This window comes from Heterodontus francisci, chromosome X (genome assembly GCF_036365525.1).
Source record: "Heterodontus francisci isolate sHetFra1 chromosome X, sHetFra1.hap1, whole genome shotgun sequence".
Lineage (NCBI taxonomy): Eukaryota > Metazoa > Chordata > Chondrichthyes > Heterodontiformes > Heterodontidae > Heterodontus > Heterodontus francisci.
In genome coordinates, this window is record NC_090421.1 from 11,701,889 (window position 1) to 11,714,579 (window position 12,691).

Genomic DNA, 12,691 nt, shown 5'->3' on the forward strand with positions numbered 1-12,691 from the left:
GGATTAGGCGAGAACTCTTTTTTAAAAAAAAAACACAAGAGACTCTCTTGGGATTGATGTCGACAGAGACCTGTCTGAAACAGGACACTGATTGTTTTCTTGCCGTTGGATCCCTTCTGGTAGCCTGTCACTTGCTTAATCCTGTTTATGGCTCCCAAACTCCAACAAAGCAACAGCTCCGAGCATTCGTCTGAAGAGGTCACACAGAGAACAATCAGCACTTCATTCGGAACCAGTTACCAGACACACCCACCACACACGAACCAAACGAGAATGTCGAACACTAGTCTGCAGAGGCAACGCAGACAGAACAAATCAGCACTTCATCAACTGATAGCCAAACACCAACCACCTCCCACCAAACAAAATTTCCACAATGCATTTTGGACCTGCAAGGAGAGAGAGAAAAAAAAAAAACATTTGTTGCTTGGAAGGATCAGAGGACACCTCCACCAATATTCTTAAACCATTTTGAACTCGAGTTGTGGCTGGTGCGGACATCCATGTTTATATTGCTCAATTCAGCTCCTTTTATCACTGTGCCAAAATCTTAAACTGCTCTCGGCATGCAAAAACCATGCGAGTGGCGCCTACTTTTTGACACACGTAGGGTTGCCAACCCTCCAGGGTTGCCCTGGAGCCTCCAGGAATTAAAAGATGAATCTCCTGGGCACTACTGCAAACCACCATGAAGAAAAATTATGAAAGGATTTGACAGGGTAGACGTAGAGAAGCTGTTACCATTTGCAGGAGAGACCAGAACTAGGGGCCATCAATAGAAGTTAGTCATGATTAAGTCCAATTGGGAATTCAGGAGATCCTTCTTTTACCCAGAGACTAGTTAGAATGTGGAACTCACTACCACAGGAAGTAGTTGAGGCAAAAGCTTAGATGGATTAAAGGGAAAGCTGGAGAAACACATGCGGGAGAAAGGAATAGAAGGATATGCTGATAGAGTGAGATGAAGTAGGGTGAGAGGAGACTCATGTAGAGTTTAAACACCGAAATGGACCAGTCGGGCCAAATAGAATCTACAGGACAGAAACAGGCTATGTAAATCTATAGAATGACTCTCCCAAAACTGCAGCAAGATAAAAGGCACTCTGATACAACATGCTCCAGATTTATAGCCTATGTTGGCATGGCCAAACCACTCAACCAGCTGTTCCTGATCATAAATTTTGAGCAGCTAATATTCATTAAAAAAAACTATTTTTAAATTGCTTAAGTACCATTGCTCAACCATCAAATTACTTCCCTGCCCCCCCCCCCCCCCCACCCACCAACCACAAAACAGTAATCCTTAAAAAGTAGGACTGGAGTGCCTCGGTGGCACAACTGGTTAGTCAGCGGGCAGCAACTCACCAACTGAGCTGGTGAGGGACAAGCCTGGCAGGCCGTATATGACCTACCTCTGCTGCCATTTCTTATGGAAGGCCCACGTGCGGCGGGAAAGTCAGAGCGTGCACGGAGCGAGTTCATCTCCCTGCAAGGCGGGGAGACAGTACTGGCATCAGTTCTCCCCACTCCCGAACTGGGGACAGCGACGCAAAAAGAAAGGCAAAAAATGAGTAGTTAGGGTCCCCGCTTGTGATCACCTTCTCATAACCTTTGCATTGAAAACAGGTTAACTACAGGATTGGGCACATCAGACAGCAACTACCATGGTCACTTCACACTTGGCATGCCAGAGAGGGGCATAAAGAAAATATTTGCATTTAAATGGTGTTTTTCACAACCTCAGAGTGTCCCAAAGGACTTTACAATCAATAAAGTACTTTTTTTCCCCCCCACACACACAATGCCAATTGCATTTTTACATTAATGTAGGAAATATGGCAGCCAATTTGCACACAAACAATGTGATAATGACCAGATAATCAGTTTTTAGGGATGTTGGTTGAGGGATAAATATTGGACAGGACACTGTCGAGAACGCCCTTGCTCTTCTTCACAATAGCGGCTGTGGGAGCTTTTACATCCAGCTGAGGGGGCTGATGGGACCATCTGAAGACAGCAGCTCAGGACAATGCAGCACTCCCTCAGTACTGCACAGGGAGCGTTAGCCTGGATTACGGGCTCAGGTCTCTGCCGTGGGACTTCAATGCACAACCTTGAGACTCAGAGGCTAGAGCCACAGCTGACATTCATGTACCAGTTTGCCATGAGTATGGTGCCAAGCCAGTTATACTTGCAGATCTATAGCCCAATATTTTTATGGGTTTACCATTCTCTAGCTCGGATAAGAGAGCAAAGTGCCTGCAGAATCATACCAATCATGATTCACCATCTTCAGGAACGGAGATGTGGGGGTGGGGGTTGGCACAGGGGAGCATTGCAGTGTTTGAATGATCTGGGTTTGATTGCATTAGTCTGCCCACTTATCTGTGTTCACTGTTTGATTGCTTAAGCCTATGGATGGAGCTTGAGAGTTAAAACTGAAACTAGAAGGTTCTACTGCAAAAGAAAACACACTGCTCTGAGGAGACATTGTACCAAGATCATGCAAGAACTATTATATTTTAAAGTGCTGCAAATAAACCAGTTGGTGATTTAATACAAGTGTGATATCTGCATTGCTCTGAGATAAGTCAGATATACTTACTATATCCAGCAACCTGGTGTAAACATAATAAGCATCATTATCCTAGAGAATTATTATATTTCAAAAGTAGTCAATGCTCTAGCTGGGAATCATCTTGCAGCATTAATTTCTGCTGTCCACACTCCATTTCCACTCACACATCACTAGCTCCCTGCCCCCCAACACATCCAATTTGTCAGCTATAGCTCAGTTGGTAGCACTTTTGCCTCTGAGTCAGACCATTGTAGGTTCAAGTCCCATTCCCGAGTCTTGAGCGCAAAAATCCAAGCTGACGCTCCAGGGCAGTGCGGAGGGAGTGCTGCACTGTTGGAAGTGCTGTCTTTCAGATGAGACATTAGACCGAGACCCTGTCTGCTCTCTCAGGTGGATGTAAAAGATCCCACAGGACTATTCCAAAGAGCAGGGAAGCTCTCCCTGGTGCCCTGGCCAATATTTATCCCTCCATCTACAGAAACTTGCTGCGTGCATATTGGCTGGCATATTTCACACATTACAACAATGGCTGACCTTCAAAAAAAAAAGGTGGGACATGAATGCAAGTCTTTCTTTCTTGAAATTCCTGGCTTATTTCCCTCCTCACTAGCATCAGGCCGCCAGGAAGAACCTAAACCATCACACCAGCTAACTTTATCCAGGGTAGGATGAATCCCTGGGAGGTGGATGGCCTGTAATCCTCAATATAACGCTATAGACAGAGTTTAGAAAACTCCTGGCACAATCCATTCCTTGCGATGGCACCAGAGTATTCCGGTGCAGAGTTCCAAACTCCTGTATGATTTCTTTTGGTGATCAGAACCATTCAAATCAAAATCAGGACATGGTGAAATCTTTAACCATTGGCAGGTCCTGCCACAGGTCAATGAACCATGGAGTTAGCCCTGCATGATGCTTATCCACCATGACCTGCCAGCTGTTATGCAGTGGGTAGCGCACTCGCTTCTGAATCAGAAGGTTGCAGGTTCAAATCCCACTCGAGATTTGAGCATGAAAATCGAGGCCAACACTCCAGTGCAGTACTGACGGAGTTCTGCACTGTCGGAGGTGCCGTCTTTCGGACGAGATGTTAAACCAAGGCCCCATTTGCTTGCTCGGGTGGATGTAAAAGATTCCATGGCACTATTTTGAAGAGCAGGGGAGTTCTCCCTGGTGCCCTGGCCAATATTTATCCCTCAACTATCACAAAAGCAGATGATCTTGTCATGATCACATTGCTGTTTGTGGGATCTTGCTGTGCGCATACTGGCTGCCCTGTTCCCTACATTACAGCAGTGACTGCACTTCAAAAAGTACTTCATTGGCTGTAAAGCACCTTTGAAATATCAGGTGGCCAAGAAAGGCACTATATAAAAGCAAGTCTTTTTTCTTACTCTGTGCAAATCGATAATAAAGAAATAAATGTCTTAAAGGGGAGGCACTGGTTAATAAAAAGCAGGCAACTTCTTGGTTTCCAAAATGACATCCTTTCATCTGCTGGCAATTAAATTGTTCGACAAATTTGTATTTGCCATTCGACACCGCCCCAACCCAACTTTCAGATGTTATCAACTGGTTTAAAATAAAAGGGTTTAAAGCTTTCTGTTAAAACAGCAGAGGGAAATTTTAGATGAAACGCATCAAGTATTCAGATAGTATCCCGCGGTCCAAGCCTTTACAGGGCTTGGTTACCTCGGCTCTCAGATAATAAGCAATCTTGTCACTTAGGTGACACTCAGGTTTCAGTGAAGGATAAAGGTGCGCAGATCAAATGTTTACACAGCGTCTGCTTAAACTGCTCAAAAATATCCGGCAAAACACGAGCGGATAACATCCTTCCAACCTCGGGCTCTGTCTCGAAATAGCAGTGAGACACATCACACAAGGGAAGACACACTGGTCAAAGGCAGTGACAACAATAGCAGAAAATTGAGGGGGCGAGTTGAGAGTAGGAATAGTAAAATGTATAAACAGAAGTGGCATTTCTCCCACAGTATAGTGATCCTAGAATATTTTACATGAAAAGAACCAGAGGGAGATGAGATTTTTACTTATGCAAAACAAAAAACGATCTGTCTGAAAAGGGTAGTGGAAGCAGATTCAACAGTAGCTTTCAAAAGGGAATCAGATACATACTTGAAAAGGATAAAAATTTGCAGGGCAATGGGAAAAGAGCAGGAGGGAGTGGAACTAATTGGATAGCCCTTTCAAAGAGCTGGCATAGGCACAATGGGCCGAATGGCCCCCTTCTGTGCTGTACGATTCCACAGATTGTAAAGCCTAGCGGCTGCACTGCTATCGAGGGACCATTCCTCAGCATGTGTCAGTGATTTGTAAGGTGGGGAGGGGTGGGAAGAGAAAAAGGGAAAAATAATTGATGGGATGGGGAACAAAAGGTAGCAGCATGCTACCTAAAAAAAATAGCAGGGGAGAGGGCACAAAGCCAAGTTCACAGAAGAACTTGAACAGACATCAAGCAAGAATGAAGAGGAAGAATCCACAAAGATTACCGTGTCCGGGACAGGAAGCAGTTTCTGCAGAGCCTACATATCATCAAGTACTTGGCTCACTCTCCCGGTCTTTAATCTCCGCCCAGCCCTACAACCCTCCGAGATCCCTGCGCTCCGCCACTTCTGGCCACTTGCACATCCCGGATTTCCTTCACAACCACTGCTGGCCATGCCTTCAGCTCCAGGCCCCAAGCTCTGGAATTCCCTCCCTTTAAGATACTCCTTAAAACCTACCTCTTCTGGTCACCAGTCCTAATGTCTCCTTCTTTGCCTCAGTGCCAAATTTTGTCTGATAACACTCCTGTGAAGTGCCTTGGGATGTTTTACTATGTTAAAGGCACTATATAAATGCAAGTTCTTTTCTTTCTACTCCAGTTTCCTACATTGACAGTCAGTGCCCTTTAGATTTATTGTGATCTGCTTATGATTCAAAGAGCTGCAAAAGGCTGGCTATAATTACAATTTTCCATATTAATTGAATTCATACAAAGAAACCACAAGTGCAGAAGACTCCACCTACAATGTTCGCTGAAAATGAAATCAGGTAAAACCAGACAAAGAATAGTACAGATCTAGGTACTAATTTACAACTAAACTGGAACTTGCACATCAAGGGACAGTGACTCCGTTCATCCTCAGGAACTTGAGGGGGAAAATGAGCTTCCAACTCGAACCCACAACTGTCGAAAAGCCGCAATTCTGGAATAATCTCAAATTGAAGCTCACTTGTTCTAAACTCCTGGACTTGAATGGGCCTCCTCGACTTCACTCCTCAATTAGACCTTAATCTGGAGATTAAACACGTTGCTTTGTTTCTCCCCTCCCCAAATTGAACAGTCGGCCCAACAAAAGACTATTGTAGCAATATTAAGCAGGTCACATCATCACAAACAAATGTGAAGATCACCTGCCTTCCCGTGGCAGGCAGATGCACTGAACGTGTGGGGAGTGCAGTCGGGAAGTATAGCTCCCATCCCCAGTCTGTGTCTCTGCTGGGATAGCAGGATAGCACAACTGACCTGAACACACACACACACACACACACACACGAGTGTGGACATCAGATCAGACACAGTTATCATGCCCTGGAGGCAAATACACCACCTCGGGCTCAAACAAAAGAATGGGCAAAAGTGCCACAGGCAACTTTAGCCACCACAGTCAAGGAGATAGACATGAGGAAGTTTAAAATCAGTGCCCAATGACTTCCACCCACCTCCCTCAGATAGTTCAGTATCTCGGGTCAGGCCAGGACACACATTCCAAATTCAGGATCAGCCAGGGAGAGAGAGAGAGAGAAAACCACACAAGGGAGGGGAAGCTGCGAGAAGATTATAGTAATGTATTTACTGGAAGCCTCGCTTCTGAATTAAGTCTACCAAGCACCTCCTAAGCTCATTAAATTCAGAACTGAGGAAAAATTGGCAACATATCTCTTCTCCCCGCTGGCAATGAACGTCTTGGGAAAGTCCGGCTTGTGTGCAGATTGACTGGCGAGCGATTGTGTGTGTGTGTATGGGGGGGGTGGGGGAGTAACATGGGAAAAAAAATATGGGGGGCTTTTCCACAGGACGCTCATTGTGTTCGGGACTTCAATAAGCAGAACAACTAGGCCGGGTAAAGCCACTCATTCAAATACCTATCGCTTTTGTGTGTGTGTGTGTGTGTGAGTGAGAGAGAGAAAGCATTAGGGGCGACGGATTATTAAAGTCAACCCCTCCACCCGTGCCATCAATAACTCGAAAACCACAACAATCGAAGCAAAACCAGTGAAACATACATAAAAATGGAAGCGAAATTAACACGAAGAATGTCAACAAAAGAAAGCGATCAACAAAATGATTCGAGTGTGCGGTAGGAACTGCATGGAAACCCAAGCAGCACACTGGCTTTTCTTATTTAGGCTGGGATCACGAGAAATTGCCAGTGAAACAATCAGCCCTTGTGGCAACATTGTATCCAACTCCGGGCGCCATGTTGCGAGAACAGAGATGTAAATAAACATTTTAGAGACTTATATACAATTTTGTTTTAAAAATGCAAACAAGAACCGGGCGCCCTCCCCTCTTCCTGGCGGCAGGTGAACTCCCGAAGTACTTACCGGCCCCGGTGCTGATCTTCAGGAGCAGCAAAACCGTGTAGAACTGGTAGGTTTTAGCCATTCCTGCAGCTTGCCATCGCCTGGGAGATGCAGCGTGGGTGAAATTGACTGGAGGTAGGTTGAAATTAACCAGATACGGAACCGTCTCACTGAGTGAAATCTACAAAGGGGATTACTCCGCCCTCTCCCACTCTCGCCTCTGATGCATTCACAAATAACCAGCGCTCAAGAGGGGAGGTGCCTTTGGAGTTGACCTTTTTTTTTAATACACATTGTAACCCTTGCGTTGCCGCGGCTGTCTTGAGACTTGTGAAGAAGAAGGTGGTGCAGGGCAGAACGGTTTACTCTCACCTGTGTTTCTTTTCTTTGCTGCCAGTCTGAGCAGGTTTCACAGTGTTTGGATTTGGGACTGGAGCAAATCAGAAGAGAAAAATGCTAGAAATAGCCAACATCTGTGCAGACAGAGAGTTATCACGCGTCAGTTCACTGCCGTTGTTTCCAACACATGGCACAAGTGCCCACTCTAAATTGGGCTTTAAAAAAAATTAAACCTCTTTCAGCCGCGACTCAGTGTGTAGTACCCTCATCTGAGTCATGGGTTCAAAGGCCCACCCGAGAGACTTGAGCATATAAACCAGGGTGGCACTCCCCAGTACAGTACTGAGGGAGTGCCATCTTTCATATGACATATTAAACCAAAGCCCAAGTCTGCCCTCTCATGTAGATGTAAAAGATCCCATGGCATTATTTGGCCAATATTTATCCCTTGGATGTTAAACTGCAGAAAGCTTGTTGTGGAAGGATAATGCTGGAGCCTATCCTTACTCGGGTTCACATTTATTGTGCAGAATAAAAGGATTACAAACATATTGCTCCTCATTTGTACCATGAGGTAATACCACCGTGCCGACACAAAATTAGGAATGGGCAGTTAGGAGCAGGAGGAGGCCATTCAGCCCCTCAAGCCTGCTGCACCATTCGGGCGGATCATGGCTGATCTGCACCCCAACTCCATTTACCTGTCTTTATTCCATATCCCTTAATACTCTTACCTAATAAAAATATCGATCAGATCAGCCCTCAATATTCGATACTCAGGGGAAATCATAGAATGATACACCACAGAAGTAGATCATTCAGCCCATCGGGCCTGTGCTGGAATACAAGCCAGGTTTACGCAATTTGGTCCTTGTCCTCTCCCCGGATCGGGGGAGGGGGAGTGATACCTGCAAGCCAACAAAAAAGGAGCAGAGGGTTTTCCTCTGCCTCTGAATTCATCCCTCATGGAGGGGGGTGGGGAGGGGGATTCCAGTGTTTCTGCCTGGCAGGCTGTTGACCACAATGGGGATTGCCTGTAATTTAAAGGTGGTATTGAGGAAATGGTGCCCACTGATCATGTGATTGTAGTCAACATGTCTGAATCTACTGTGTGTCAAGCGTGTGTGGGAATTTCTTCCAGGCCGTACCAAAATGATGGAATGGTAGAAAACCACAAACTCCTTCTGGTAGAAATTCCAAGGAAATAAGTTTTGATTAGCCTTCAGCTCCTATACCCAAGTCAGAGAACTGATTTGCACATCATAGTATATGGATTTCAACAATAACAATGTGTATTTATATAGCACCTTTAATGTAGTAAAACGTCCCAAGGCGCGTCACAGGAGTGTTACCAGATAGAATATGACAGTGGGCCTCCGAAGGAGATGGTTGGATGGGTGACCAAAAGCTTGGTCAAAGAGGTAGGTTTTAAAGAGTGTTTTGAAGGAGGGGAGAGAGTCAGAGAGGTTTAGGGGGGTAATTCTGGAGCTTAGGGCCCAGGCAGCTGAAGGCATGGGCATCAATGGTCGAGTGATGAAAATCAGGGATGTGCAAGAGGCCAAAATTGGGGGAACACATAGTAGGAATATTGTGAACACTGAGGGAGGAGACTTGGAAAAAAAAAACACCACTTGCATTTTATGTAGCATCTTATTAAAACCTCTCAAAGCTCCTCACATGCAACAATAATCCTGGATGCTAAGTATCGGTGGGTGAATCACCAGAGGCATCACAGCTGAAATCTGCCTTGACCTCAACTACCACAGCAGGAACCGGTGCAAGCTCTGCTTGGGAAGGGCTGGATTTTGCCTGGCCGACACTTCACATCTAACTATCGAAAAGCTGATCTCCTCTCGGGAGCAAAGCAACATGTTCCACTGCAGCCCCTCAGTCACCAGGCTGCACATAGCTGCTCTTGCTTCCAAGTAATCACTTGCTAGATGCCCAATGAAACATTCATTTTCAAAAAAAAGTCATCAAATGTTAAAGCGCTCAAGGAGGCCATTCAGCCCTATGCCAGCTCTTTGGCAGAGTGATTCCCTTGGCCTGCGAAGTTTTCCCTTTGAAGTATTTATCCAATTCCCTTTTACAAAGTTACAATTGAATCTGTTTTTTCTAATTCTTTCATGGGATGTGGGCATCGCTGGCAAGGCCATCATTTATTGCCCATCCCTAATTGCCCTTGACAACTGAGTGGCTTGCTAGGATATTTCAGAGGGCAGTGAAGAGTCAACCACATTGCTGTGGGTCTGGAATCACATGTAGGCCAGACCAGGTAAGGACAGCAGATTTCCTTCCCTAAAGGACAGTAGTAAACTAGATGGGTTTTTAACAACAATCGATGACAGTTTCATGGCACCATTACCGCGACTTCCAGATTTTTTTGATTCATTAATTGAATTTAAATCCCACCAGCTGCCGTGGTGGGATTTGAACCGGTGTCCCCAGGGCATTCGCCTGGGCCTTCGGATTACTTGCCCAGTGACATTAACACTACACCACTGCCTCCCCTTATGCCTCTCCCACCACTTCTTCCAATCGTGTTAATTTTTTTAAACCAAAGATTCGTTTTGTTTCCAGTGTTTTTATAATCACTGATGAACGGGATGATGGGCCAATAGAAAACTGGAAAAAAGGATACGGAACGGACTCTGAATGTAGACGCTTGACCAATGAGAGACACTGAGGGTGCTACCAGGTTAGGTTGGCAATTGTGTGTGTGACTGATTGGAGTGCAGGTCACCTCGTGGCCTCACCCTGGGTCCTTTTGTCACTGTATTTGCCCCTGATTCCAGGGTGTCTTTTATGTTTTTAATCCATTCAATGAGGCACATTTTTTCCTTTAGATTTCTTTCCTCTTCCCCAGAAGGTACTGATTCCTACTGGGGTCTGAATCCATGAGTGCCAACTGCTGCCCCATACCTCGCCCAAGTGACCATTCTCTATGTGTAAGCCAAGACAGCAAGCGTCAGCAGGCAATTCCACCGCTGAGGTCTTCACAAACGAACCCGATCTTTCCCACCCCCACCATCCAGATGTGTACCCTTTCCAGCAGGGCAGAGCCCCAGATTCTACCCCTCTCAGCCAGGGGGGCTGCTGAGGCCCATTGTAGTGCCTCACCTTTGACCTCATCCAATGCTCCCCTGGCTGACCGCCCATCTTTCAACCTCTGTAGACTTGAGTTCATCCAAAATTCTTGCCGCTCGTATCCTCACTCGCACCAAGTCCCGCCTCCCCCAACAGTGAACTGGCTTTATTCATCACCACTAACCCCAGCCATTCCCTCAGTGAAATCTGTGGCCATTCCTGCCAGTTACTGTTCACCACCTTACCACACGTGACTCAAGGCACACTCTTTTTTTTAAGTTGACCATTTTTGTTCATACTTTACAGTCTCTGGAGACTGCACCAACCAGCACCGCCCCCCCCCCCCCCCCCGCCACCCCACATCCTATGCTCCCACCCTGTTTAGGTTTGCTGCCAAGTGTCATATCCATGCCGGACCCCACTGTGAAATTGGGAGTGTTGATCTATAGAGGAGTGCAGATGGTGCCTTACATTTAACTAGTGCAACAGGAATGCATGATCCATCAGTAAGTTTGTAGGGCCAATTATTATACCTGGGGTTTGAGCTGAGAGAGAGAGCGCCTTGGTTTAGGGCACTCATTGTGCTGCATTCCTCCTGATATAAAGCCTTGACACCAATAGCCAATGAAGTCATTTTATTTTAAACTGTCAGCTGTGGTTCAGTTGGTTGCCCACTTGCCTCTGAGTTAGAAGGTTGTGGGTTTAAGTCCTAGTCCTGAGACTTGTGCATCTTATCCACACTGGTACTCCCAGTGCAGTACGAGAGAGTGCTGCACTGTTGGAAGTGCTGTCTTTCAGATGAGACATTATCTGCCCTCTCAGGTGGATGTAAGCAGATCCTATGGCACTATTGCATGAAGAGTATAGGAGTTATCCATTATGTCCTGGCCAATATTCATCTCTCAATCAATATCTCTAAAAACATATTACAATATGATAATCACAAAAGTACTTCATTGGCTGTAAAGCGCTTTAGGGGCATCCTGAGGTTGTGAACGGTGCTATATAAATGCAGTTTTTTCTCTTTTTGATGGAGGGAACACAACAGCCAGTATGTGCATAGCAAGGTTGCACAATCAGCAATGTGATAATGGCCAGATAATCTGCTTTCGTGATGTTGATTGAGGAATAAATCTTGAGCAGGAGAACTCCCCTACTTTTCTTTGAAATGGTGTCACAGGACCTTTCAAGTCCACCTGATAGAGCAGACGGGGATTGGTTTAATGTATCTCATCCGAAAGGCAGCACCTCGGACAGTGTAGTACTACACTGGGAGCGTCAGGCTAGATTATGTGCACAAGTATCTGAAGTAGAGTTTGAAACCACACGCTTCTTGACTTACAGACAGCAGAAATACCCACTGAGCCACGGCTGGCATCAACAGTCACCAACTGGCAGCCAGGAGCAGGAACCCTAGGGTGAGGACAGCATCAGGCTCAGCTACAATGACCTCCGCAGTCAGAAAGTCCACCCATACTTGCTGTGTGGGCTCGTACACAAAAAAATGACTGCGCGGGTGAGATACTGGAGCATTCATGGAGCTGTACCCTAGGGAAACAGGTAACGCCTGAAGGGGAGTAAGTGTTTTTTAAAGCAGCAGAAACATGTGAGAACTAGGCTAATGAGCTGAAGGACAAATTATAACACACTCACACATACATACGAGAACTGACACACAAGAAAACCCTTACATTCAAACACGTGAGCAATCGCACGCCAACATCTCATGAAACAACAACAAAAACAACAACTTGCATTTATATAGCGCCTTTAATATAATCAATTGTCCCAAGGCGCTTCACAGGGGCTTTATAAAACAGAATATGATACCAAGGCACATAAGGAGGTATTAGGGCAGATGACTAAAAGCTTGCTCAAAGAGGTGTGCGGTGGGGAGCAGGGGGGAGCAAGGCCATGGAGCTAATATAGGTACACACTCACACACTCACGCACTCACAGTTACATACACTCTCTCGCACACTTGTGCACACAATCTTACAAATTATGTCACCCACACTCACGGGCACGCACTGCATTTAAGCCCTGATATCATTTTATTGTGTCCCACATCCTGTCAATTTTCCGGATTTTGGAGAT

At 45.7% G+C, this 12,691-nt stretch overlaps 1 protein-coding gene across 2 annotated transcripts in view; it reads right to left on the minus strand.

Annotated features, from left to right (window-relative positions):
• LOC137358602 (activin receptor type-1B-like) overlaps nucleotides 1-7,397 on the minus strand; it is a 62,035-nt gene extending 54,638 nt beyond the window's left edge. For both annotated transcript variants that reach the window (XM_068024654.1, XM_068024653.1), the window contains exon 1: nucleotides 7,190-7,397. In XM_068024654.1, the coding sequence (XP_067880755.1) occupies nucleotides 7,190-7,250 (61 nt within the window). In that variant the 5' untranslated portion in view covers nucleotides 7,251-7,397. The remainder of the gene's footprint in view (nucleotides 1-7,189) is intronic.
• Nucleotides 7,398-12,691: the final 5,294 nt, after the last annotated feature.